Source organism: Cheilinus undulatus, linkage group 14 (genome assembly GCF_018320785.1).
Source record: "Cheilinus undulatus linkage group 14, ASM1832078v1, whole genome shotgun sequence".
NCBI classification, from domain to species: Eukaryota; Metazoa; Chordata; class Actinopteri; order Labriformes; family Labridae; genus Cheilinus; species Cheilinus undulatus.
In genome coordinates this window covers 29,747,246-29,772,117 of record NC_054878.1, presented here as the reverse complement: position 1 = coordinate 29,772,117, position 24,872 = coordinate 29,747,246, and the positions used below count along the sequence as shown (strand labels likewise).

General features: G+C 40.6%; 2 protein-coding genes across 4 annotated transcripts in view; one reads left to right on the top strand and one right to left on the bottom strand.

Annotated features, from left to right (window-relative positions):
- Positions 1 to 17,693, top strand: part of armc2 (armadillo repeat containing 2) — a 29,166-nt gene extending 11,473 nt beyond the window's left edge. For both annotated transcript variants that reach the window (XM_041804522.1, XM_041804521.1), the window contains exons 8-18: positions 971 to 1,164; positions 1,264 to 1,366; positions 2,174 to 2,388; positions 3,078 to 3,223; positions 6,111 to 6,210; positions 8,931 to 9,249; positions 11,061 to 11,183; positions 11,290 to 11,403; positions 11,790 to 11,922; positions 13,602 to 13,756; positions 13,956 to 17,693. In XM_041804522.1, the coding sequence (XP_041660456.1) occupies positions 971 to 1,164; positions 1,264 to 1,366; positions 2,174 to 2,388; positions 3,078 to 3,223; positions 6,111 to 6,210; positions 8,931 to 9,249; positions 11,061 to 11,183; positions 11,290 to 11,403; positions 11,790 to 11,922; positions 13,602 to 13,756; positions 13,956 to 14,089 (1,736 nt within the window). In that variant the 3' untranslated portion in view covers positions 14,090 to 17,693. The remainder of the gene's footprint in view (positions 1 to 970; positions 1,165 to 1,263; positions 1,367 to 2,173; positions 2,389 to 3,077; positions 3,224 to 6,110; positions 6,211 to 8,930; positions 9,250 to 11,060; positions 11,184 to 11,289; positions 11,404 to 11,789; positions 11,923 to 13,601; positions 13,757 to 13,955) is intronic.
- LOC121520930 (sestrin-1-like) lies at positions 17,188 to 22,546 on the bottom strand. 2 transcript variants are annotated; one of them, XM_041804523.1, is made up of 9 exons: positions 22,288 to 22,546; positions 21,424 to 21,489; positions 21,129 to 21,329; positions 20,413 to 20,595; positions 19,890 to 20,126; positions 19,546 to 19,800; positions 19,269 to 19,459; positions 19,024 to 19,168; positions 17,188 to 18,928 (listed from the first exon to the last, which is right to left on the bottom strand). In XM_041804523.1, exons 1-9 carry the CDS (start codon positions 22,387 to 22,389, stop codon positions 18,842 to 18,844), a joined length of 1,467 nt encoding a protein of 488 aa, XP_041660457.1. In that variant the 5' UTR covers positions 22,390 to 22,546; the 3' UTR covers positions 17,188 to 18,841. The 2 variants fall into 2 exon arrangements, with proteins under 2 accessions (XP_041660457.1, XP_041660458.1); XM_041804524.1 differs by having other exon boundaries at positions 19,546 to 19,797.
- Between the last annotated feature and the right edge of the window lie 2,326 nt (positions 22,547 to 24,872).

Sequence of the window (24,872 nt, the reverse complement as noted above, 5' to 3'; positions counted from 1 at the left end):
AAGGCCTGCAAACATGTTAAAGCAGTTACCTTGTCCTGATTCACTCATTTAAACCTAAAGAATGTATGGTTTTTGTAACCTGCTGCATTATCACATACTAAACTGTTGCTTTTTGTCTTTAAAATGCTCTAATTTCATAAAAATGTCAGGTATTTGCTAAGATTGTACTCTTCTTCTTAGTACTTAGTACTTTTTTTCTTAAAACATTTTAAGAAATTAATCTTAAGCCATGGCAGATAGTCATGCATGCCAGCTCTAAGAATAAAAAGCACTGTCATTTCAACCTCTGAAGAAAAGCAAACAACTACTGTTATGTTTGGCATCTGCACAGAGCACAGAACTGCAGTCTGGCAGCCCTGAAATGAAATCTATGGCTGTAAATATTTTAACACTCTACAAATTTAATGGAAAATTTATTTGAAAGATAAATGTTAAATATTTATTGTACCAAATTCCTTCTGGCTCATACATAAAACACCTCTCAGATTCAGAGGGAAATTGCAGTGAGAGTGTTGAGTTTAAGACTGCTGCCAACGTTTCATAGAAATGGCCAAACCCGGTTATTTACTCAGAGGAAAAACATTTATTTTAACAACAAAAACAAGGAAAGACTCCACCCTTTCTTTTCCTCATTGTCAGGATTGTACTTGCCTGTAGCACTTAATTTGAATGTGGAAACTCAGAGCTATGTCTTAGAGAAGCATGAGAAAGGTTCTCTCTTTTACTGTTGACTCGTGTTATTAATGTTGAGGATTTAATTTTCAAGTTCCTCATACAAATAATGAATGTACACCTAGTCACAGAGCTAAGGTTTATTGCACCAACATACCACCACATACAGAAAGCATCACTCATCTGTATTTATACAGAATCACACTCGCCAACCCACACAAGTGTTACTTTTCATTTGGGGTGTTTGCTTTTCTCCATGGATATTGCCCTGAACTTGACATATTTTTCCCCCATACAGTGTCTGTGCCAGGCTCTGCAGACTCGGTGGAGCACTTATGTGATTTGTGCGACCGTCTCCACAGCTCCTTGGCAGAAGCGGACATGCTCGGCCGACGCTGTAAGAGGAGGTCAGGGATACTACGAGCGCTGTTTCGTCTCATAGACCTCAACTCTGCCCAGCTCAACCTGCACATCGCGAAGCTCTGCCTTGCTGTGAGTCATCCTTGTGTCTGTAGTTTGCACATCTGAGCCTCAATCATAATGGCATATGTGAGAAAAGTTGTGTTAAGTTTTTTGCATTGTTCTCAACAGCTGGGTGTCAGCGGGAACAATCTGCTCAACATCTGTAAGCTTGTCTTTCAGATCAGCCGCAGTGAAAGCAATGACGTCCTCTTCCAGAATGACTCCATCATAGGTGAAGATCACTATTCTAGGTCTCTCAAAAATGTCAAGACAGAGTACTCCAGAAATCTTTCTTGGGTGGATATTCATTGGTGTCCCTTACAGTGGGAGACTTTCCCTAGCAGACAGAAAGGAATGACACAGAATTGGTGGACAAAGCATCAAAGCTAAAGTGACAGTTTTGTCCTTTAGCATTTAGCATTTATCAATGCGAAATGCAGTTTCATAAATCACAAAATCAATTTAATAGAAGAAAACAAACTGGCTAATAGTGAAGCAGCTATTTTACATACACAGAGATCGCACCAGCCACGCCCTGGTTGCAGGATTTAAGCATCATCAGCCCGTCCCATTCGCCTTACAGGGAAATTTATTAAATTTTTGCTGCCTCATCCACACGTTGGCTCATCCAGACGTCATGAACACATTTTACAACAAGGCAGTCAGGGACAGTTTCAGATAAAGTTGGGTACTTAAATCAGCCTTTAGCATTACACATGCAGCTCACTCTGAACATTTCAGGAAAATTTCAAGAGTTTCGTGTTAGTTTGAAAGATATGTTAGTAAAAACCAAGTTAAAGGAACACTATGTACAAAACAGTTTTCACTGTTATTATTGACTAGGTTTCCCATTATTACACTAAAATATTTATGTTTGTGTCTGAGCTATAAGCTGCCCCAGGAGCATAATGTTCTCCACTGGCCTTGGGGGAGTTTTTATGTCTGTTTTCACTGTCTAGTTATATTTGGCTCCTTTTGGAAACCCTGACCGATTTTATGTGAATATGGAGTCTAACATTTGATTTTTCTCTCCATCCAGACTTGCTCCTGGGCATTTTGAGCAGCGAGGATGTGTCTGCATCTGGGGAAGCTCTGCTATACTCTGTCGGAACTCTGAAATTTCTCTCAGGAAACAGTGCAATCGTCAGACTCCTGCTTGACAAAAACTGTATTGGCATTTTTCAGAAACTCATCCAGAGACTCTGCAAAGTAAACGAAACCAGCTTCGCTGGGGCAGGTCACATCCTTGTGCAGGTGTGTCACAGTTTTAACACAACAATAATCTAGATGTTGTTAGAGTTTGGAGATACAACAAGTGTTTAAAATGTATTTCCTGTTGCAATTCCTCTGCTCAAAAAGCTAACACTTAGCATGTCAGTAAAAAGCTACAAGGTCAAAATAAAAGAATACTATGTTAATAATCCTTCTTTTTGTGTTTGTTGGCTGATGTAGGTTTCCAAACTATTAGACAAAAATGTTTTTGTTTGTGTCTGGTATAAAAGCCGCTCCAAGGGTATAATGTTCTCCTCTGCCCCGGCCCCTTCAACCTAAAACATACCCTGCTCCACTCTTCCGAAAACGATTGCTACTAACCGCATAAGTTGGGCCAAGCAAACATCTCCAGCCAGCATTTCATTGGATATCTGACACATCTCATTATGCCGTTAGTGGAGGGAAATAAGCAGACCATGACTTTCCAAAAGGTTCATTGCTGCTGTGTGTTGGAAAAGAGCGTTTTCCTCTTGTGATAGAATGATTTATGTCCATGCTGAATAGTTTCCGGTCGCTCTGTTGTGTGGCGTCCTGCACCAGCCAGCAGCCAGCATTAATGAAAACATAGTAGACATTTTGAACAAACCTAGCACTGACACATAATACTGACCGAAATGCAAACATTAAGACACATTTCATCTCCACTCTCCTCCTCTGTCTGACCTCTGTAGCTGACAGCGACCTTGAGGAACCTTGCAGATCACCCAGATTCTCGCCCACTCTTCGTCTCCTTCTCTGTACTCTCAGAGCTCTGTGTGGTGCTGCATCATCACCGGAAAGATCAGGACATCTGCACCAACATATCCAGAATATACAGGTATCACACATGCATTTTCCGTTCACAAATTAAAGCTAGCATAAACCTGCTTTGAGCTTAAAAAGGACATAATTTCCTCTGCCATTCTGTATGCTTTTCACCCTCCTACTTAACAGTCATGTACTTGTTAGAAGTTTTGTCTTACAAAACAGGAGTCTGTAAAAATATGGGCCATTGTGTGACAGGATGTGGTTGTATTCTGTCTTCATATTTATACAGTTACAAAAACAGAGAGCTAGTGACACAGCTCATTTCTGTTTTGCCTGTGGGTGTATTGAATAGTTTTGAAGTTGTTTTTTTTTTTAAATAAAGGGGTCTTAGTGGTCATGGGAGTGTGAATAGAAAGTATTTGAAGTCAAAATCCATTTGGAAACAGTCATGTATGTTGGGGGGGCTTAAGAATAACAAACCATTTTCAAAAGAGAGCAGGCAATGAGAAAATAAAAACAGACGAAACGTATATATAGATGTCATAATGACAGCAACAGTCTAAACATAAACAGCCCCTACAGTTCATAAAAACTTACACAAAAACTGAAAAATCGAACACACACTAAAGCTGCAGCTTATTTAACCTCATATGAATTGACCAGGAGATAATAAATTCAAAAGCTGAAAATGAGACAGTATAGCTTTTCTAAAAAGTAACCAGTGTGTATAAAAGCCTTCCACTCTGGCAGAAACACATAAATATTTCACAGCTTGCAACTACTTAACCTGTGCAAATGAGACTAAAAGGCATTGTCAGATTTATAAAACACACACAAAGGGCCACAAACACCCCAAACTGCATTGCAGAGCAAACAGCATCTCTGTGTTGTTTGTGCATAATGAAATGATCCATTAATATTTACTTATTTATTTATGGTTTATTTGTTTGGGAGAGACACAATGTACTTAGACAAACAGAGAACAGTCATCCCATGCAAGTTTCATAGTGTTTATAGTGAACACTAATTTGCAACAACAAAGTGAATTAGATACGTGAAACAGTAAAAACTAGGGTTGTCAAATGATTAAAAGTTTTAATCCTGAAAAATCTCAGAATTTCTGTGATTAATCTCTCCTTTCTGTCACATGTTGAAATTCCACTATTTCACATTGAAAGTGCTTGTGTTTCATGTTTAATTTCTGAACAGCCTTAAACTAAGGATAACTGACTTCCTGTTTGATACAGACCTGCTTTTATTTTGAAAGAAAATAAAGAACTTTTTATAGGTTGAAGATTATGATGTGAATTTAACAGAAAAGGAACTCGTTATTGATCGAAAAGGAAATAAATGAACAGTAAAGAAGGAAATGCTCATTAACACAAGGTTAAGGTAACATCTGACTTGTCCACTGAGCCGTTGGTGAGTTTTCTGAACCTGAAATAAGACATTAAGGTGCACTGGTGTGCTGATTTTCCATCGCTGCAGCTGCACAGAGACACTGCTGTGACTTAGCTAAGGGGTGTTGAAAGGGACAGTAGAGCATGTGATTATGCAGTTTAGAAAATTATGCACTAATTATGGAGTTCTATTTTTTAGTATTGGCAGTGTTACAGAATATCAGGCATGAGTGCAGCTTTGTTGCTGAATTTACCAGAATGTGGTAGCTCTCATAAAAGTGATGAAGTTTGTAATAGGTTTAAGTAATCAGGTCGTGAGTTCCAGGATTTGACTATTTTGCAGGAAAGCTGCCGGTTTTACTGATCGAAGAGAAACAGGTACCTCATGATGCTGCTCTGATCCTGGATCAGCTGCAGCTCTGTCGTCTCTTTATGTTTGTGCAGAAAGGCAGCGGAGCAATTCTGTTTAAAGCATATTTTATACAATAAAAATAAATAAAATTACAAAAACCTATATGCAAACATTTGGGGCAAACTGGTCTGTTTCTATGCTGATGTAAAAATGTCTGATTCATATGATTTATGATCATGACATTGGCTCTTGTCTCTGTTTGACTTAAAAATAGATTATCTATAGATAAAGTGTGTGAATATTACATTTAAAATACATTGAACAGAGGGAAGCTCCTTTCTTTCCATAACAGCCTGTGTAGCTGGGTTCCTATCATTTTATGGTACTGTTGTCTGCATTTTGTCTGCATCCTGATGATGTTCATGATGTCTTAGCTGTGTAGAATTACTTCATGTCTGCACTTTGATATCTGTGATGTCTTAGTTTGCATGGCATCACATGACGTCTAGGTTTTGATGTATATTGATCTTGATGAATTATTATCTCATCCATATTTTTGTTTAGTTTCCTTAAATTTATGGATTCTGCTGATGCTGTCTGCATGTCATGTTCTGTCTTCTTATCCTTTCTTTGGGTTGTTGCTTTGTTCTTCTGCGTGCTTCTGCACATGTCAAAGCACTTTGTAAACCCATGTTTTTAAAAGTGCTATACAAATAAAGTTATTATTATTATTATTATTAACAAGTCAGGCTGTGGCATGCTTACTAATATGGCCTTCAGCACAATTTCAAACCTTTTGAGAAGAATGTGTCCTTCAAACTTTTGCTGAGAAAAACAAAAGAATACAACATTAATTTTCTCCAGGCATGGTTAAATTGCTGAAACCAAAGAATGAATAAGGTTCCAGAAGGTTCTTGCCTCTTACTTAGGCAGAAATGCCTTCAAACTGTGTGAAGGAAAATAAAGGAAACATGTAGTGTCCTAGAACAATAATATAAAGACAAAGACATTTGAGGACTCATACAGTACGTACTGTTACTGAAAATTGTCTATGATAATGAGAGCATTAAATCTAGATACCGAGGTCAAGCCTACTAATCCATTAGCAGTGTTGATTTAATCTCCATATTTAGCCAGCAGAGCGGAGCAGTCAGTAAAAGGAATGATCAGAGCTATTTGTTGTCCTCTCTCTCTCTCTCTCTCAGTAAACTCTCCTCTTACTCTGAATGCCGTCTTGCTCTGGCCCAGACCCCCGACTGCTACCAAGTATTTTTAGATCTGCTGAGCAAACATCACCAAAAACAGGTGAGTCCAACAGCCTTCATTTGTTAGTGTGTGTATGCGTGTGCACTTGAGTTTATTAGGAGCTTTTTCCCGTGTTTGTGCAGTAACTCCACTCAGCATGTTTAGCCTCAGAGAAAGTTTGTTTATGAACCTCAAGTCCAAGCACATCCACGGGACATTGTGTCCTTTTAGACGTAATGCTTGTGTCTTTGTCTCTTCCTCACAGTGTGTGTGTGTGTGTGTGTGTGTTTTGACATTTAATCATCCCAGGAGGGCCAGAGTAAGACGAGGAAAGAAGGAGAGGGGGAGGAGGAAAAGTTAAAAAAAAAATATATAGAGGAGGTGAGCTTAAATAGAGGTGAGACAGAGGTGAGGGGGAGGAGACATAGATGAGAGGAGAAGAAAAGGGCGGGACTCTGGCATCAGGCTTGACTGACATGTGTTCTTAATCTTAGATAAAATAAACACACCCACGCCTTTTAATACACACATGCACTCAGTGTGCCGTAAGATAAGTATTGGATGCTGGGACAGCCTGTCCTGTCCTCATACCAAAGTCAGCTTGTGTTTATTGGAGCAAAAAGTCTTTTCTTGCTCACCTGCTCCTCATGTTATTTACTAAGTAGAGTCAGAATACATGGGTGACGCACAGGGATTCAGTTACCTTTTTTTCTTAGAAAGAGTCCAATAAATCACAGAAAAGACAGGGTGTGATTACTCTCAAGCATGTCTTTACAGCTGTGACATCAAATCAGGCTCACAGTGTTACACCGGACAAGATAAATGGTAAGAAGAAGTTCAACCTTCTAGCTGTTTTTTTGTTTGTTTGGGACTTTTAAAAATTTAAGAACATGTAATCAAAGTGTGATCATATCTCAACAATCTAAAATCACCTCTCACCAAGATTATTATAGTCAACTAAAAAGGACAAAATAACTTATACTAAAATGTAAAGATCAGTTCTGTTGACTGAAACTAGAATAGAAATGAGGTTTTACAAAAAATGAAAACTAACTAAAAGTATATTGTGTGGTTATAAAACTAACTAAATAAAATTACACACAAAATGTCCTTAGTTTTAGTTTCTGGCAAAAGCATACTTACACTTCCTTTATGATTTGTCTCAGACACTGTGATTGACATTTTTGGATGAGCTCCTTCATCCTAGAAGTTAGAAATGGGTTGTTTTTAGTCAGAAATGAATATTTGGACACTTTTTTGAGAAAGAAGGGACACTAAGATACTGATTTATGGACTCACAGTTGGTGTGCACATGAGTGAATAGCATGTTTATACATTTTGTAGAATGTATCTCCAATAAAAACCTCTTGCATTAAAGTAAATATGTTGGACCACCCAACCCTTTCCCCAGTCACCCAAGCCTGGTGGCTGTAAAATGGCCTGATTTGGGGTGCAGATGGCTTATTGGTTTGGTTTTGCCCCATGATGCAGGCACCCCTGGTTCAAGTCAAGCCTGAGGCTCCTTCCTGCATGTCCCTCTCCACTCGCTAATCCCTTACCTGTTTCTGACTCTATCCACTGTCCCTCTCTCTGAGCAGTCATAAAAAGCCCAAAAATAAAAAAGGGAAAAAAATGACCTGATGTCTAGTCAAGACTTCACACAATGGTCATTTTAGGTCTAGAGCATTATTCAGATATCAAGTCAAATTAAGATATGTTAAATGAAGAGTACCCTATTTATATATATCTTTTTAAATGGTGTGATGTGTACCTTTCTGGCTCTTCTAGGTCGGGACACTGGCAAGTACCACATATTACTGAAAAACTAAGACGAATACTCAACTAAAACTATAAAACTGCTACATTAAAATCAAGCTTTTTTTCCCCCAAATAAACTATGTTAAACTAACAAATCAGCAATAAAAATGATTGAATATGGAACTGGAATTAAAACAAAGTGGAAAAGGAAATAAAAATAAAAACAAATCTATTATAGCCTGGCCTTGCCTCTCATAGCCCAGCTGCAGTATCTCTGACCAGGCCTTTAAGGGCCTGTGTCCCACACTTTTGGAAGCACTGTTGTATCATATCAGTTATTGACTGAATCCCTAAAATATTCACAATTGCAAAAACCAGAGAAAACTCTGCTCTTAGGTATGCTGAGATTGTAGATATTGTGCAGCTAGGTCGTGTAGGCTTGTGGCTTGGCTCAGGCAAACTAGTGTGGAACAAAGCCGGTCCTAAAGACAGAGAGAAGCTGGTAGTGGAGCAGGTATGTAGACAGGAGGAAGTAATGAGGCGTACTAAGGCCGTGGCTCAGGCTAAGTAAAGACAGTGGATGAACTGGGGAGTCTAATGACGGGGATGCTTAGTTGGAAGGATAGTCTTGCCAAATCCCTATTAAAGTCCTTCCATCATCCCAGGACCTAAAACACTAGACTGGGACCTGTCATACCTATTGCGCTCAGCGACAGCAACTTTGAGGCACTTTTTGACAAGATTTAAGATCAGTCTGCCACAAGTTAGGTATGCATGGTGGCATAACAGGGTTTTGAAAAGTGTAGCAGCTGGATTTGTAAGCAGAAGCCAGCAGATGAATGCAAGAGGTATTTAGAAAGAGAGTGCAGTTGCTTAGTTTGTCTGTGAGGGAGAGAAATTTAAAGGAGGTTGCTTTGTAGACAGGCATCACATTGAAAGATTTGGGAGGAAAACTTGTTAGCACTAATCTGAGGCCTGACAGTGCTGTGACCACTACAGTACTCTACCCTGCTCTCCCACAGGACCTGGTTGTGCGCCTTCTCTTTACCCTTGGGAACCTCACAGCCAAAAATGACGAGGCTCGCCAGCAGCTGTATCAGTGCGAGGGTTGCATGGACACACTCCTGCAGCTGTACGACCACTACCAGCACAGACATAACTCCACAGAGATGCAACAGAGAGGTCCCCATTCTCCCAGAAAACCCTCTTCTACACTGCAGGAGGACGAGGACGTGCTGGTGAAGCTGGTCAGGGTGCTGGCTAACATGTGCATCCACCCAGCTGTGGGTCCAGCTCTGACAAATAACGCCACCTGCATTAAGCTGCTGATGGAGACACTGGGTAAGCAGACATTAGGACTTGAAATCTTTTCTATATTAAGAGAATGAATGAAGATACAATCAGAAGCAGATTTATTTTGTTTGTCCTTTATTGCTCATCTCTGCCATAAAAGTTCTGTGTGGAAATCTGGATGTTAAAAATAGTTTTAATAGCATTTTATGCACAGCAAGTAATGGCATACAACCAACCACTTCCCCTGTGCTGGAACATGACAGTGGTCGAAAAACACGCTCTTTTTTTTCTTTGCTCGCTCATCTCTGAGCGCTCTCTCTGTGAACACATCCTTTTTTGGTTTATATGTATGTTTTTCTGACGGTATGAAGCGCTTCACTGCATGAGCAGGATGTTCTGTCACATCTCACAGCCAGCTTGCTTTGTGCTTGTGTGTGAAATTCTCCCATGTGGTTAGATGGTTTCAGGACAGGTTGAGCTGAAACACAGGTGGGTGTGAAACTCTCGATTTCTCCGTCGCCTGCCTCCCACACAATTCATGGCAGTTTGGAGAATAAATTAAGCAAACAAAACAAGTCAGAATAGAGAAAAGAAGTCAAACATGAAAAGATAGTTTGGTGTGTGACTGACAGCAGAGTGTAAGATGGGGAGTAGATGAGGAACTGAAGACAGAAACATACAACGATTAAATGATAAAAATATGGAGCTGCTGTGACACAGCTGGAATCAAAAAACAAAACATCAGTAGAGGATGAAAGAGCAGACTTGGCTGATCAATGTCCTGTTTTGATCAGTTGCCTGACAGGCTCTTCTGCTTTACATTACAGAGCTTTACTGTAAGTCAAGGGAGGAGGGGGGGTGCAACAAAGACAGAATCAGAATCCAAAATTCAGTGTGACGCAGGCACCGGGTGACAGAAACCGCAATATCTGCAATTTATGAGCAGGCACACAACATCTGCTGCTATATCAGTAACAGACTCGGTTTTCCAAGCCGCTCAGTGTGTCATAGCTGGTTGGATTGGGTCACAGTGACCTTTGTATGCCAGCTCTTGCTCAAATGAGCAACCGGGACAAAATTAACCACAGAAAACTCCTACTTTTAGAATAGTGTCACATTAACTAACTGTTATGTGCAAGACAACTAAACACCCAGCTGTTTCTCTGCTTTATCTCATATAAATCTTTTGTTAACTATTTTACAATTTAGGAAAAACTAACTATTTAACATGCTGCCTCTGGTGCATGTATGTACACTTGATTTCCTCTCCTTTTTCTAATTAAAAGATGCAAAGCAATCACCTGGATTCACCTTTTTAGCTCTTTGCATGGAAAAAAGCTGCTTACTTGAACTGCTAGGTGAATGCATATATCACTTGCAATAAAATAATAAGTTAAAATTTAAATTTTCACTTCATGTTTTACCAGAATAAGAATCCCTTCTCATGGAGAAAGTGCACTGCAATATTTAAGGAGCATGAGAGCCTGTTCCTGTTGACCTGCAGTGCGGATGCTCCCTCTGTTGGCTGGATTTTAAACATGAGGAATTTTTTTTGTTTTAAAGATTTATTTTTGGACATTCTTGTGCCTTTATTAGATAGAGGAGGACAGTGGATAGAGTCGGAAACAGGGTCAAGAGTAGGGGAGAGACATGCGGTGAAGGGCCTCAGGACGGATTCGAACCTGGGCCGACCACGTACATGGGGAGCGCCTTTAACCACTAGGCCACCTGCTCCCCAAACATGAGGAATTTTAAGGAAAAGCTAGAGGCATGTTTGTGCAAAATAATATTGGGTAAAGGTTACATTTGCTGATGGATTTTCTTCTCTCTTGTTTGTGTTTTGTGTCTGTAACTGACAGAGCTAAGGAGTGTGCAGGAAAGTGAAGAGCTGTTAGTGAATGTGGCTGCCACCATCAACAACCTGTCCTACTACCAGGAGGAAAACTCTGTGCTCAGACACCATCAACTCACCATCGCAAAGTGTAAGATTAAACCTTAAACTGGAGTATATGTTAATAAATAAGTGTGTGTATAAGCCCCTCTTCTTTGATTTTCCTTTTGTTCTTTTTCTCTTCCTTTTCTCTACAGTGGTGTTGAAGCTGTTTCTCAGCTCGAGTATGGACGCAGTGCTGGAGGCCACACGTGTTTACGGAAATTTGTCCCAGTCAAAGGATGTACGGGACTATATAATGCAAAACAAAGGTTAAGTATATAGTGGACACACACAACAGTAACAGCAAACAATTAAACATATATCTATACTGTTTTCATATTTAGTTTGAAGCGTACATTCGCTCTCGTGGGGAGGTTTACATCTGAGAATTTAAAACCTTTTTGATTATAAAGACTCAAAATTTCTGAAATAAGTCAGAAAAAATTCAGGTGTAAAGGTGCATAAACAATCCAAGCTAACTGACAAACTGGTACATTATCTGCTGTCTTTTATGTCATGTTTTGGCTGAACTTATCTACAAGGCTGACCTCAGTCAGTATAACATACTGACTGAGAGCTGTGATAGCTTTTTATCTCTGCCCTGGTTTGTCTTCACTCTGCTCCTCATGCTGCCACATCTCGCTTCCTCCCTCAGTGCACCAGTTTCTAGTGATGCTGCTTGACTCAAAAAGCACTGAGATGTGTTTTTCAGCCTGTGGGGTCATCACCAACCTGGCTCCTGACACTCCCAACAGGGTCAAGCTCTCGCTGGAGGGAGCTGCTGCCAAGTAAGGACTAAAGCACTCAGAGTTTTATAGTTTAATGGAAGCCTCTTTGAACAGAATGTCCAATAAATACAGAAGAGTGACAGTAAAAGCAAATTTACTATAACTGAATAGTGAGAATAGAATATTAGAAAACAGTGTTGATGAAATAAAAGTTAGCAAGTATCTTGTTACTTTTAACTGTTAGTATGTAAAGTCAGTAATGACTATAAGTTTATTTTCACAGTATTCAACATATTTTGTAGGTGGGTTTGATTTTCATCCTAAAGTGTACCAAAAAGAATTGAGAATTTTTACTATTTCAAAATTCAAGTAGTGATGCAAAGTGGTACACTGGTTAGTGCTGTCCCAACAGAGAAAGAAGGTTCCTGGTTCAAATTCCTGTCAGACAGGGCCTCTCTATGTGGAGTTTGCATGTACTTTCTGAGTACCCTGTCTTTCTCTTACAGTTCAAAGATATGCTCATTAGCTGATAGGTGACTCTAAATTGCCCATAGATGTGAGTGTGAATTGACCATAATTGACCAGCACTCATGCTTGGGTGTAGCATAGATGTAATCTGTTGGGGAAATAATTCCACTTTGGGAAATTTTTATTGTCTGTAATCCTGGATAAAAAAAGAAAACAATACCATGATTGTTTCTGTAAATTACCGTTAATATGAACAGCAGTCAGTAGCTAGTAGCTAGCTAGCATGAAATTGGCTAGCTAAAGTGAACATACCTTGGAATGTATATAGTAAGACAGATAAAGGGCCTTATGCTCTCTTGTTGTACAAAGATAAAGCCAAAATACTCTGACATAGGAATTCGTTTTGAAGAGCTAATTGATGAATAGATATCACATTGCTTTAGCTAACAAACACACATTTAGGGTTTATCTGTCAACAATTCTGGTAACAAAAACATGTACTATATCCCTCCAGTTAAAAACCCTCGCTTACTTCCTCTAATTTCTTTTTAAAAAATTGTTTTGACTGTTTAACCTATGCATTTCAGCATCGTCTAATAAAGTTGTTCCCTAAACTACAAGTGTTGCTGGAGATTTCTGTTCTCTTCAAGACATTCTTCATCCTCCATGCACCTTGGAAGTTGGTGAGGTTGTGCCAGAGTTACCTACTTCAGCTCTGACAATCTTCCCAGGACTTTAGACATTGGTGGAAAACAGTGAGCCACAGGAACCATTTTACTCTTTCAAGAGAAGTCCCTGCAGCTAAAAGTTTGGGTACTTTTGGTCTAAAAGAACCTTTACTCATCATATCTGTATATTTTCCTAAATGTTGAACTGTCCCTTTAATGCAAACTGAAGTAAATCAGATATCCAAGTTTTCTTGCAGTTGTAGTTTCATCTTTGCTGCAGAGTTTGAGGGAAATGTGTTGTTCATTTTGGGGAAACACAAGACAGACATATTGCATAAACAAAAGCATCTCAAACTTGATTTGTTTACTTTAGCAACACAAAGTTATGAGAACTGATTTTTTTTTTAAAGAGATTTTTGTAAATGTATCTGTTATACAAGCTGCTTCAACATCAAGGTCTGATTCTCCATTCACACACGAACAGTCCTCTCTCAGATGTTGGTCCACTGAAGTGAAGCTAATTCCCACAAACCTGCTGGTCATGTGAATCCCTCTCTGTCGAGTCATCTGATTTGTGTATGTGTGTGGTTTGTGTGTGTCCAGGCTCGTGGACTGTCTGAAAGACTTGGGGCCCAGTGATTGGCAGCTGGCGGGTCAGGTCTGTCAGGCACTGTGGAACATGACGGGCGGAGGGAAGGAGAAGCTGCTGGGCACCACAGAGGCAGAGTCGCTGCTGGAGATACTTATTACGTACTCAGGTTGTACACAGTGTTATTATTAATCCTTATGTAACAAGTCTGCTTGCTCTCATTCACATCAGGGGCCCTCAAGGGAGGGAGGGACAGATGGACTCCCACTACCATGAACATAACACCTCCACAGATGATACTCCATCACTGGAAAGCTTCAAAATACATCGTAACTTATCCTCTTTTCATTGTTTCATTCACTCCTTAGATGAAGAAGAGGCTCTGAGATGGATTCAGAATGAAGACTTGAGAGACTACCACAAAGCATGTTGGGAATTGGAGTTTCTTCCTGTTGCTACAAAACTGATAAAGACACTACAGCATCCAGACATGGCAGTATGAAAAATACGGGACATGGAGTTTAAGCTCCTGTTAGGTTTGTTTGTTTTGTTTTTTTGGCTGGAAATGAAATCTACTAAAACAAATGAATATTGATGCCACCTAACGAAACACAAAAGCAAACCAGATCAAAATAATAAAAGAGATGGATCATTTCAAGTACTGACTTTATTTGTCTGCCATTAATGCTGTGTGGTAGGCAACTGACAGCACAAAACTAGAGAAGCTCTCTTTATTTTTCTAAAGCATTGAAGATTGATAGTGAAGTGAATGTTAAACATTTAAAATGTGTTTTTTTTAGTTAACACCATAAATACATGCACAGGAAAAGATTAGCAAAGAGATAAATTACCCTACTTTACCACAGGAGGCCAACTAAATGATGGTTTTATTTTTCAATTAAAGTCCCTCTATAGTGAAATCCAAAATGTGTCTTAACACTCTAGATATGTTAGCATAAGGTTGCTGTAAAAATGTGAAAACACTGAGATCTACATGTGACTGATTTTTTTATTTAGACTATTAGAAATTTGTTCACCCTTTCCTGGCTCGGTTAAATTTGAGCAAGGCAAAAATCTGAGCCATAGCGTCACCAGTCTTGATGAGGAATTACCCAGCCCCCCAACGCTAAAATGATGTAAAATCACAGAGCAGTTCATCTCAGTACAGTCTGTTGTTAGCCGATGTCACTGCCTTCATCAAATTAACAACCAGCCACATGCTGGGTTTTTGTTCATTGTGAGGTAAATTTCCTAAATCTATCAGCCACTTCGGCCTACAGATCATTAAAAGCACCACAACAGAGAGATTTGTACAAAAAACCAGGCAATTTAATCCCTAACTTCCTACTTGTGAGTGGCCTTGGCTTCAGCTCATTCAACCGACACGCCCATACCATCCTAGAGCAGATTTTTTTATGATTTCAAAGCTTAAGTTTCTTATCTGAGAGATGTTTTTCATGACTGAAATATTGCCTGGTGGTTTATAACACGGTGGCCTGTCATACAACAAACTTAAAATAATAACTTTTTTTTATCACTTAACAGGGACTTTAAAGCTGAATATTGATGTTACTTCTAATGAAACTTTCTACAGTTAATAAGCCCTCAAATAAGATGCATTTTATTATATTCAATATGAACATTCTATTCAAATGAAACACTGCAAAGGTTCAAATTTTTGCACGTGTGACTAGTTTATGTTGAGACCAACTTTCAATTTATTTTGTCCGAGGTTGGACTTAAAGTAGTTTAGTCAGTAGTATTACACAATTAAAACCATTTTAGCATCAAAACAGTGAGACAAACATTATTACAACATTAACCTGCAACAGTTTTCTTAACTCTCTCCTTATTGTTAATATTTATCAAAATATTTAATTCAAGTTTACATAAGCCACCTTCACCTCACATGTCAAGGTGACAAAAAAAAAAACAAGCTCAGTTGCTTGTAATCGATAAGAAAAACTACAGAAGGAACATTTATTAAATCATTGTCAGATTTCTAGATGTGCCTCAGGCCTTATTTTTGTTTGTGCTCTCTTGCTATAAGATCTGTGGATTTTTTAGGTGAATGTGACTTGGATAAGATGTACTGACACAGAAAATAATTTAAAAAATAAAATAAATACTGATTTGAGTGTCTGCAGTACAGGCGCCTTTTAATGAATACAGCTGCTTTATGTATTTTAAATGGAGCTGAGTAAATGTAAAACAAAAAACTACTGTAAAAATAAATTAATTTTATTGAGCTGAATGTGTGCCTTTTTATAGCTGCTGGTTTCCTCCTTGTCTTTCTAGTAGCAGCAGCTGTAGTCTCTTTTTATGTATTTTATTTGTTATGCACTTTAACTTGTTTGTCCTTAATCTTTCCGTGTACAGGGATCATTTGATACAAGCTCTTTGCACATTTGTATAACAGACTTGATCTGTTTTGTACGCACACTGTATTGTAAAGGTTCTTTTATGATGATGTACTCTTAAAACCAACCTGTGATCGACCTCATAAAGATATCTTTTATTGTCGGTGGATTGTGTGACTTGGAACTTGAGATAAATAAAGTACAAAAATAAAAAACAGTTTTTTGTTTTGTTTTGTTTTGTTTGCTTCTTGAAGCCTTTATTGGTACACAGATATGGGGCCAGGCAGTGCTTACAAGTTACACCAAGTAGCCTAAAGTACAGCATTTCAAAAATCACATCTTTATTACATCAAAACAAGTCAGAAACGGCACTTAATGTAAAAACCGTCAGTGTCAATTCCCCCAGTTTTCACACACTAGTGACAACCACAAGACAAGCTGATGTTTAAAAGTCTCTAAACAAACTCAATAGCCAGAGCAAGTAACAAACATTGTTCTCAACATTTTCTTTTTCAGGTTGATATGAAAGACAGTTGACTGGCTGATATCAAGGTTGTTTTAGATATATTTCCTATTCCGTTTATCGCATGGGAAAGTCACTGAAACATGAAGGCAGTTTGGTCAGTGGGGGTAACGCTGAGGTTGACGGACAGGCCTGTGTGGCCTAGATGGGAAATCACCCTGAATATCTGACTGATAAGAAGCCTTAGCACGGAAAAGACAGCACTTTTCCAGCAAGGTGTGACATGGAGAGAAAGGTACGAGGAATTCCTCCCTTATCTCGGTGTGAATGTTGGTCAACAGGAGCAAAGAGAAATTTTGACCTGCACCTGCACCACAGGTACAGGGAAGAATACCAGATTCCCTGTGAGTCATACAGTTGTCAAGCTTGTACAGTAAAATGATTGACATGAAAGTCCCTGGACAAACTGAACTGTTCCCCTGAGCTCAGCTTGATGAAGTCAGCTTTATGATCACACAGCTGAGTGTACTTTGGAACATAAGGTGATGGAGTAACACTTTAATGAGTCATCTTTTTGCATAAGAGCAGTCAGATATGCTTGTTATTTAGCATGGGTTAATTCTCAAAACACTTGTGCAACCAAGCGGATGGTGACGATGATTGTGCTGTGACTGCTTAGAATCGTGAATCATGGCGGCCTCTCCACATCTCAGTACAATCTCTCTGATGACGTAATGAAATCAAGTTTAGGAGAAAACTACGAATAATACACAACAATTTAATATCATAGTTTATTTTTTTCATCTTTTTTCATATAAAAAAGTGTCAGTAACTGACATCAGTCAGAAGTTTGAAAAAAAAAACCTCCACTTCCTCTCAAACCACTTTCAAATGTACCATTCCTTTATCCTCCTCCTCCTCACTCATTCATCTGTCTGATTCTCTCAACCCACCCTCAGAAGAATGCAGTATTTAACTGGTTTTAGTAAACATAAAAACAAAACAGCAGAGGTTTCACACCTCTTCAAAATAAAATTAAAAAACAAACAAAAGCTGCTTTTGCACTGGTTAGACTTCCCCAGCAGGGAAATAAGCACAGCTACGACCAGAGTCGGCCCTGTGTGGGCACGCCACATCCCCCAGCAATGGGAACGCAGCAGCCCGGAAAGAGTCTCTGCTCACCAAAGAGCACTTCTTAAATGTTTTCTAGAGAAAAACAGAAGAGGTATTCATTTACTGGTAAAATTCACAATCCAAAGCTTCGAAAGTGTTAGGGTAACCAGGCAGCTGGGATAAGCGGAAGACAGATACGGTGCGGTAAGGGCAACCGGAAGCAAATCCCTCCTGGAAAACCTGGCTTCTAACGCTCCTTTTGATTCCCCACCCACCCCAAAAAAACATTACCAGAAAATAAAAGACATCGTCAACAACATGAACAACAACAAATGATTAACAGTTATCTCACAATAACAGAGCTACAGCAGAAGCAAGAAGTCGATCCTTCAAAGTGCCTCGCTTTTTTTTGACACATGAAATTCAAAGACAAACTTTTTCTTTGTTTCATCCAAACATCAGTCATCCATCATTCACACAAGTACAGTCAGACTCAAAAATGGGGCTCAGACAGTGTTCTGTGAGTTTCTCTCCACTCCTCCTCAGATTAGCTTACTTTGACGTCGAGATTTGGGGAAGGGGGGAAGAGGGAAAGGGGGTAATGCAGTGGATTTCTAATGGATAGGGGTTAAAATGGGGTTTGAAGGGTGGTTACTGGGGTCAATATGATCCCACTGAATACAACATGGGAGCAGCAGCATCAGCACGTATGCACACTGTGCTGGATAGTTCAGGCACACGTAAAAAATAAGAAAAAAAAAAACTCTGCCCAAAGTCAACGCTTCCAAGTCCAGTTACCACAATGACAACACTTCCCTTAATACAAAATGAAATAAAAGACTCTAAAAGAAACTAAACACATAAAACAGTGAGAACAGATTCAAAGTGCAGGCGGTTTGTCGCTGCACGGCATTCTGGGGATTTTTTCTGCAGGTCTTCACTCTAACAGGAGACGGAGGAGAAGCTGGAATACTGAAAAGTCATCCTGGATGTCTCCCGTCAGTGCACAAACTCCCCCAGCAGAGCAGGAGTTTGCTCCAGGCTGCCCTCTCTTGGTCAGTTTTGGCACTGCAAAGCAACACCAACTGTATCCACTTGTAGTTTGAGATGACGTTCTTCAACAGTTCTTTTTTCCTTTCTCATCCATTTGTTCTTCTTAACATCCATCCAACAAGCTCTGTCACAACCCAGGGCTTCTCACATCCTCCCTCCCCCCTTTGATTTTCTTTTTTTTCTTTTTTTTTTTAATTCTCAGAGTGTCCCATGACGATCAACAACGACAGAAAAAAGACAAACGATAAAAACGGCAAAAAGCACTTCATGTCATGTAGCGGGTGATCGCTCTCAGAGCGTATAAAAGTTCTGCTTGCATTCGCGCTTCCATAAGAAGCAGATTAACGTGGACCTGCAGGAGGAAGACAGAGAAAAAAAAAAGACAACTGTTAAACACTGCTCACTGATTCATTTAAAGAGCTGCAGCTGATCAGGAAAAGATCTCACCTTCTCGGAGTGCTGAAACTGCCTCCAGAAGCTCTCATACATTCGTTTGGTGGTCTTCTCAGGACTACACACCATGGTCTTGATGTAGATTTTAAAGCTGCGGTCCAGAAGCTGATTTATCTCCCCATAATCGTAGTCGTCATACCTGAAACATCCACAAAAAACTGTGAGAAAACAGAAGTAACAGCTCTCATTGGGCACTTTTTTCTAAACTACTGTTACATCAGAAGTTTCCACGGACTGACCTGATGCCGAACATGCAGTGGATGTAGTTCCAGATGGCCCTGCGCAGCATACTGGTGTCCACATCCTTGTGCGTTGCCATGGTGTTGTAGGTCAGATTGTAGGCCATCTGGAACTTCTCGTCCAGCATCTGACCCACATCAGGGTACAGTCTGTTGACCAATGAGAAGCCATGATCCTCCCAGCTGTAGTCCTAAAGATAACAAGAGAGATCAAGGTAGACAACAGATCTCTTTATAATGTGCTGTTCTCTGTGCTCAGGTGGTTTTAGATCTCTACCTGCACTCTGAACGTGGGCACATGCTCCCCCCTCCTGGAGAAGTCCTTGTAGCCGTAGCTGGGGTCCTCAAAGTGTCGAGAGATGTCTCTGGAAGGGGCACACTCCTCGTCCTCTGCTGTGACCACCAGCATACTCTCGGTCTTCTCCCTCTCGAAGCGGGTTGCCATCTCCTCCTGGCTTGCCTCCTCATCGTCACGGCACTCCTGCAGCTGCTTCATGCGCTCCATCAGCACCTCCACCTCACCACACATCTCCTTTAAAAACACCAAAGAAGAAATTAGTCACCATCTTTAATTAAGAAAACTTTCAGGATTTGTATTTATCAAGCGTGTTAAGTACTCACCTGGTTGCCCTGTAGATCTTCATGGTGATTAGCGTGACCATTGCCGTTTGCAATATCACACACGCAATACTGACTGAGGGAGGGGGGTCTGAAAGTGTGTCCGCCTTCGCAGTGGATCTCAGGCGTGATACCGCAGCCGAAGGTGAAGGATGCGAGGGAGTGGTAATGTGTGAGGAGGACGACAGCGTGGATCAGCTCTGCCAAGGACCAGCTGTGTTCCTCTGCTTTCAGAAGATGCTGCAAAAATGTGAAAAAAAAAAAAAAAAAACACAAGGAAAAAACATTAAATCTGGAGCCAATAATGACTTCAGTATCAGTGACCTGTTGGGAAGTCGGAAAAACCTAACAAATTTCCTGTTTCTTCCTTCTTTACAGCCACGTTCTTTCGCAATACCTCCACTGCTTAAACTTCTAAATCCATCAAAGTTGCTCACTTGCAGCCTCCACCCATGATCTCAGCCTGTTACATAACACACTTTCATGTCCTCATCCATTCTCCAGACCAATCCCACCCCTCTCTCACCTCCATGTGTTCCTTGGTGAGGAGCCAGGGTCGATGGGCCAGGATTTTGTTGAGCTCCCCGAGCTGCTGCAGTTTCTGGGGTGCTTCATCGAGACCCTTCAACCACTTGGGATCACCGCCGACCTGGAGGAAGTCGTTCACATGCAGGTTGACCAAGTAGGAACACTGGTGTCTAGCTGCCGCCTGGAAGACCATAGAAAATGGAGATTAACCAAGATAATTTACATAGTTACATTTCAACTAGGGCTGTCAAAATATTAAAATTTTTTATTGCGATAAAACTCAGGATTTCTGTGGTTGATCCCGATTAATTGTACCCTTTATAATGCATTTTTAAAGTCCACTATTTTGCTTTTAAAACTGTTCTTGTGATTGACAACATGAACTTAACCATGGAAAAAGGAAGTTTTTATGGACTGAAAAGTAAATAAGGGAACAGTAAAAAGGTAAATGTTTGATAACACAAGGTTCAGATTACTTCTGACTTGTCCACTGAGCTGTCCAAGTTTTTCAAAGTGAAATGAGACATTAAGGAGCAGTGTCTGACTTGTACATCACTGTGCCTGAAAATAGATGTTACACTGTCTTAACCAAAGTGCGTTAAAAGGATAATAAAGCATGCAATTGAAAAAGAAAGAGCACTAATTGAGGATCAAAGTTAATTGCAATTAATTTTGACAGCCCTTGATATAGTGAGAGGTTAAACCAGACTGTACCATGATGCCGATGTAGTGTCGGTAGTGCAAAGAAAGGGGTCCATCCATCTGCAGCAGGTAGTGCTGCGTCCGGAGGAAGCTCTCCAGGTACTGTGGGTGGAAGCCCATCACCAGGGAGATGTTATCAAGGCGACCAAGGGCTGCAAAGGCATCCTCAAATATCGACTGCGTCCTGGCGTCCACTTTACTGACTTTGAGAATCTAACACAAAACACAAAATAAAGTGCTTATAACATATATGTCACATTTATAAGTGGATTAAAAGTCTCAGCTGAGATTACAGCCTGCCTCATACCTCTTTTTCAGGGATAAATCTGCTTGGTCCGTTTCCTAAGGGTCTTGGGATCCTTATTCCCAAGTCCTGTAAGACAAAAAAGGAGAAAAACAAGCACATTAACACCACAGGGAAGCAGAGGAGAGCACATCGATCATCACTTCTCATTTCTCCTGCAGCCCCTCTACTGTCACTTTATTGCTCCACCAGAGTGATAAATCAGAGACGCTTTGTTTGTCTGACACTAATAAACCTTTCTGCTCTTCAGAATAAATGTCCAATTAACAGGCTATGGATGTCTTTTGACGCTACGCAAATCTCCTATGCAGCGTCACCATGCAACATTGCACAAAACCACCATCCACCATGACAATAAATCATTAACAAGATATCAAAATATAACTTTTCCAGCGATGAACCCACAATAGAGCATTTTAAACCCAACTGAAACCGTTAAACTGCCTCTATTCTGTCCTGTAACTTTCCGCTGCTTGCCGAGACATGTCCGAGCAGCGGACACTGTCCCGCACGGCACAATGAGCCAGATGAATGAATGACTACCAAATGTTAATTTCCCCGAGTTGACAGAGAGTTAAAAACACGTCTTTCACTGTGTCAGTTACAAGTCCGCTTCGTTTGGTTGTGAAGGGAACAAATAGGAGATAAAAGCAGACAATATCTGACCCGTTGACCACAAACTCCTGTTTCTGGTAAACAAGCAGCACAAAAGACTGCACTGCAGCTTGTTTGTCCGACAGGAAAAACGTCGCTTAAAAAGGTCAAAAATACCAAACTGCCTTTCGTATCCAAGCGCCAGGTTAAAGCCTTTGAAAGGTGATTTTTCAAGAGTGTTACTCGCTTTTAAATCCATTTTCTGCCTCTTACCTTTTTGCTAAGCCGTTCACAATGGGTACATATCTTTAACAGGCTTGTCACTGTAAAAGAATTATTCTCCACGTTTGCTGCCGGTGCGATTGCGTGCCTCATGTCGCGTCCTCGCTACACTTTGATTAATTCAAAGGCATAAGGATTAAAAACTCCTATTCTGGATGGCTGTTTCCTTCTCTCTTTGTTCCTTGAGGCACTGGGTAAAGTGCTCGGCAGTCAGCTGTTGCAGCCCTCCAGCAGAATACCGTCCTCTCTCTCGCATACATTCGGTAAATAAGTCGAGGCTCGTGCGATTGACGTGCTCGACGGCCAATCAGAAATGGATAACAGCCTCAGGGCGGCCAATGGCGGCTAGGGGAGCACGTGAGGGCGGTGTTAACCGTGGGGGCTAAACGTGAGCAGAAAGAACAAATCCCCCCTCCTCTAAGAAAACATCATCACTTCTCTGCTTCTTTTGTTCCCTGCTGCCATTGATCATGATTGAATTTACTGTTATGCACTGCAGCCTGTATGTGCTAAAAAGAGTAGGTGATTACTGATTGATTGTCCTTTTCAATCACTTTAATCAATACTCAAATCAATCATTATAGGATGGAGAAACTAATCTACGAGATGAGTAAGAATAGTTTCCTGCAACACTTTTGAATAAAAAGTCATGTGTATGATATCTGTTTGATCATCTGTGTAATGTGCATCCAGTAAAAACAATAAGCATGCAGCAGCAGGACTCCGAGACCCCCCTGACCCTCCTTATTTGTGCCTTGCTGCACTGGGAGGGGGGAGTAAACTGAGCCCTCAGCTGAAGAGTTAGTCCATGCACAGATCTGCACCAGAGCTGACTCGCTGCAGGACCTGCTGCAACAACAACAGCCCTTCAGTTAGTGGTTTTGCAGCGCAGCCTATCAGACCACAGATAATGCCATTCCTCTTCCACCAATCAGACCGGGCTGAAGGAGTCATTTAACAGCCAGGAGGAAGCCAAGATAAGGAAGGCAGCTCTTATGGCTTTGTTTATCCCAGTGTGACAATAACACGGTCACTGGAACAGTGTATAAATGTTTTATCACACTACTGAGGTTAAAAGTCAATAATTATGGCATTATATCAGATGATACGTACAAAAAACAACATTGTGTACTTAAACTTTTATGCAAGTTGTTTCTCTCTGAAGGCTGTGGAAATCATGTGCATAACAACGGGTGTGTTTGTCTTTTAAATTTTGATAAACAACAGATAAACAGTCGCTTAAACAGCACATGCAAGTCAAACTGTGTGTTCCTCAGTGGATAAACAACCGCATCACAAGAGCATCCACATATTGGTCAGTGTTGTGCATGCACAACTGTGCGTCATTTTCCGTGTGAGATTCAAAAGTAACATTTCTCGAGCAAAAACAAGTGGATTTTCTCTTAAGATATTACAGTGGCACACTTTATGGAAGCAATGCTACATAATAAGGACTGATTGTTTATGTTTAAAAACTTTTCAGAAGCTTTCTAACTTTATCTGCAGTGCAGCAACTCCGATCAGGCCACATTTGGCTGAACTGGAAAAGGACCCCTATAAAAACAAGGAGAGAAGCACGTAAAAGTTGGTAATGATGAGGAGATGATTAATAGCAGCCAAGAAAAGGCAAGTCTGCCCCTGCGCACTGTGATCAAGAGCCTGCCCGGCCAGTTCTGCAACCGGCTGTCAGTTGGATAGCACAGGATTCAGCAGGTTCATTGTGTGGATCAAGCCAACCACCCCCCCGTAACCCCCTCCCTCCCTCCCTCCCTGCCTGGTCCCTCTCCTGATGCCACAGGATGGGGTGTGAGGCAGCTGTAAACATGTTCCCAGGGCTGGAGTCAGCACTCCCGGGGCTGCTGGGAGCCCCATGGCTCAGCAAAGCTGCAGAAGAGGCTGGTCAGCGTTTGGGGCTTACGACACACCGAAACCTTTTCACATAAAAAGCGCTTAGGCCTCTCGGACAGGGCCAAACACTATTGTCAGGGCGCACGCTCTGACTGCTGTGTGAGGCTTTCCTGCACCCGGGCCAGGAGAGTGTATGTGTGAGTGCAGCGATCCAAACATATCTTCCTCTTCTTAGATCAAGACTGATAGCATCTCAAATTTATCAGTGCAAAGTTCCCCGGCTGGTACAAGGAGTAGTGTTATGTAAAAGAAAACCATAGCTTGTAAACAAGTTGCATGAAATATTAAGAAGCTTTTGTAATCAGACTCTGAAAAGTTTGGAAAAGATTCAAGAAAAGCACCAGGTCTAAAAGGACTTTTGTTAAACTATGCATCCAGTTTCAGTTCCTGTTATTTCAAATTAAAGTGCTGCACCTTTCCACATCCTCCGACTTGATTTCATGTCTCTACACAAATTACGACCATGCAACAACATCTGACTCAAGACATCAGTGTAGCATGCCTGGCTTGAATTAGAACCTATAACACTTTGTACATTGTGGTAACCTCTGAAGCATGTTCAGAACACAGTGTGACTTATGAAAAACCACACTGTAGGTGTCTCAGGGGAGTCTGAAAACCTCCTTCTTTACACATCTGTTATCTACCATCACCGACAATGAGTCTTA

Excerpts from the sequence above, each read along its gene's own strand:
- LOC121520930 (XM_041804523.1), bottom strand. The coding sequence starts at position 22,389 with ATGAGGCACGCAATCGCACCGGCAGCAAACGTGGAGAATAATTCTTTT. Across the intron at positions 19,460-19,545 it reads TGCCCACGTTCAGAGTGCAG|GACTACAGCTGGGAGGATCA; the intron begins GTAGAGATCTAA and ends TGTTATCTTTAG. Across the intron at positions 19,169-19,268 it reads CACTGCATGTTCGGCATCAG|GTATGACGACTACGATTATG; the intron begins GTCAGTCCGTGG and ends TGGATGTTTCAG.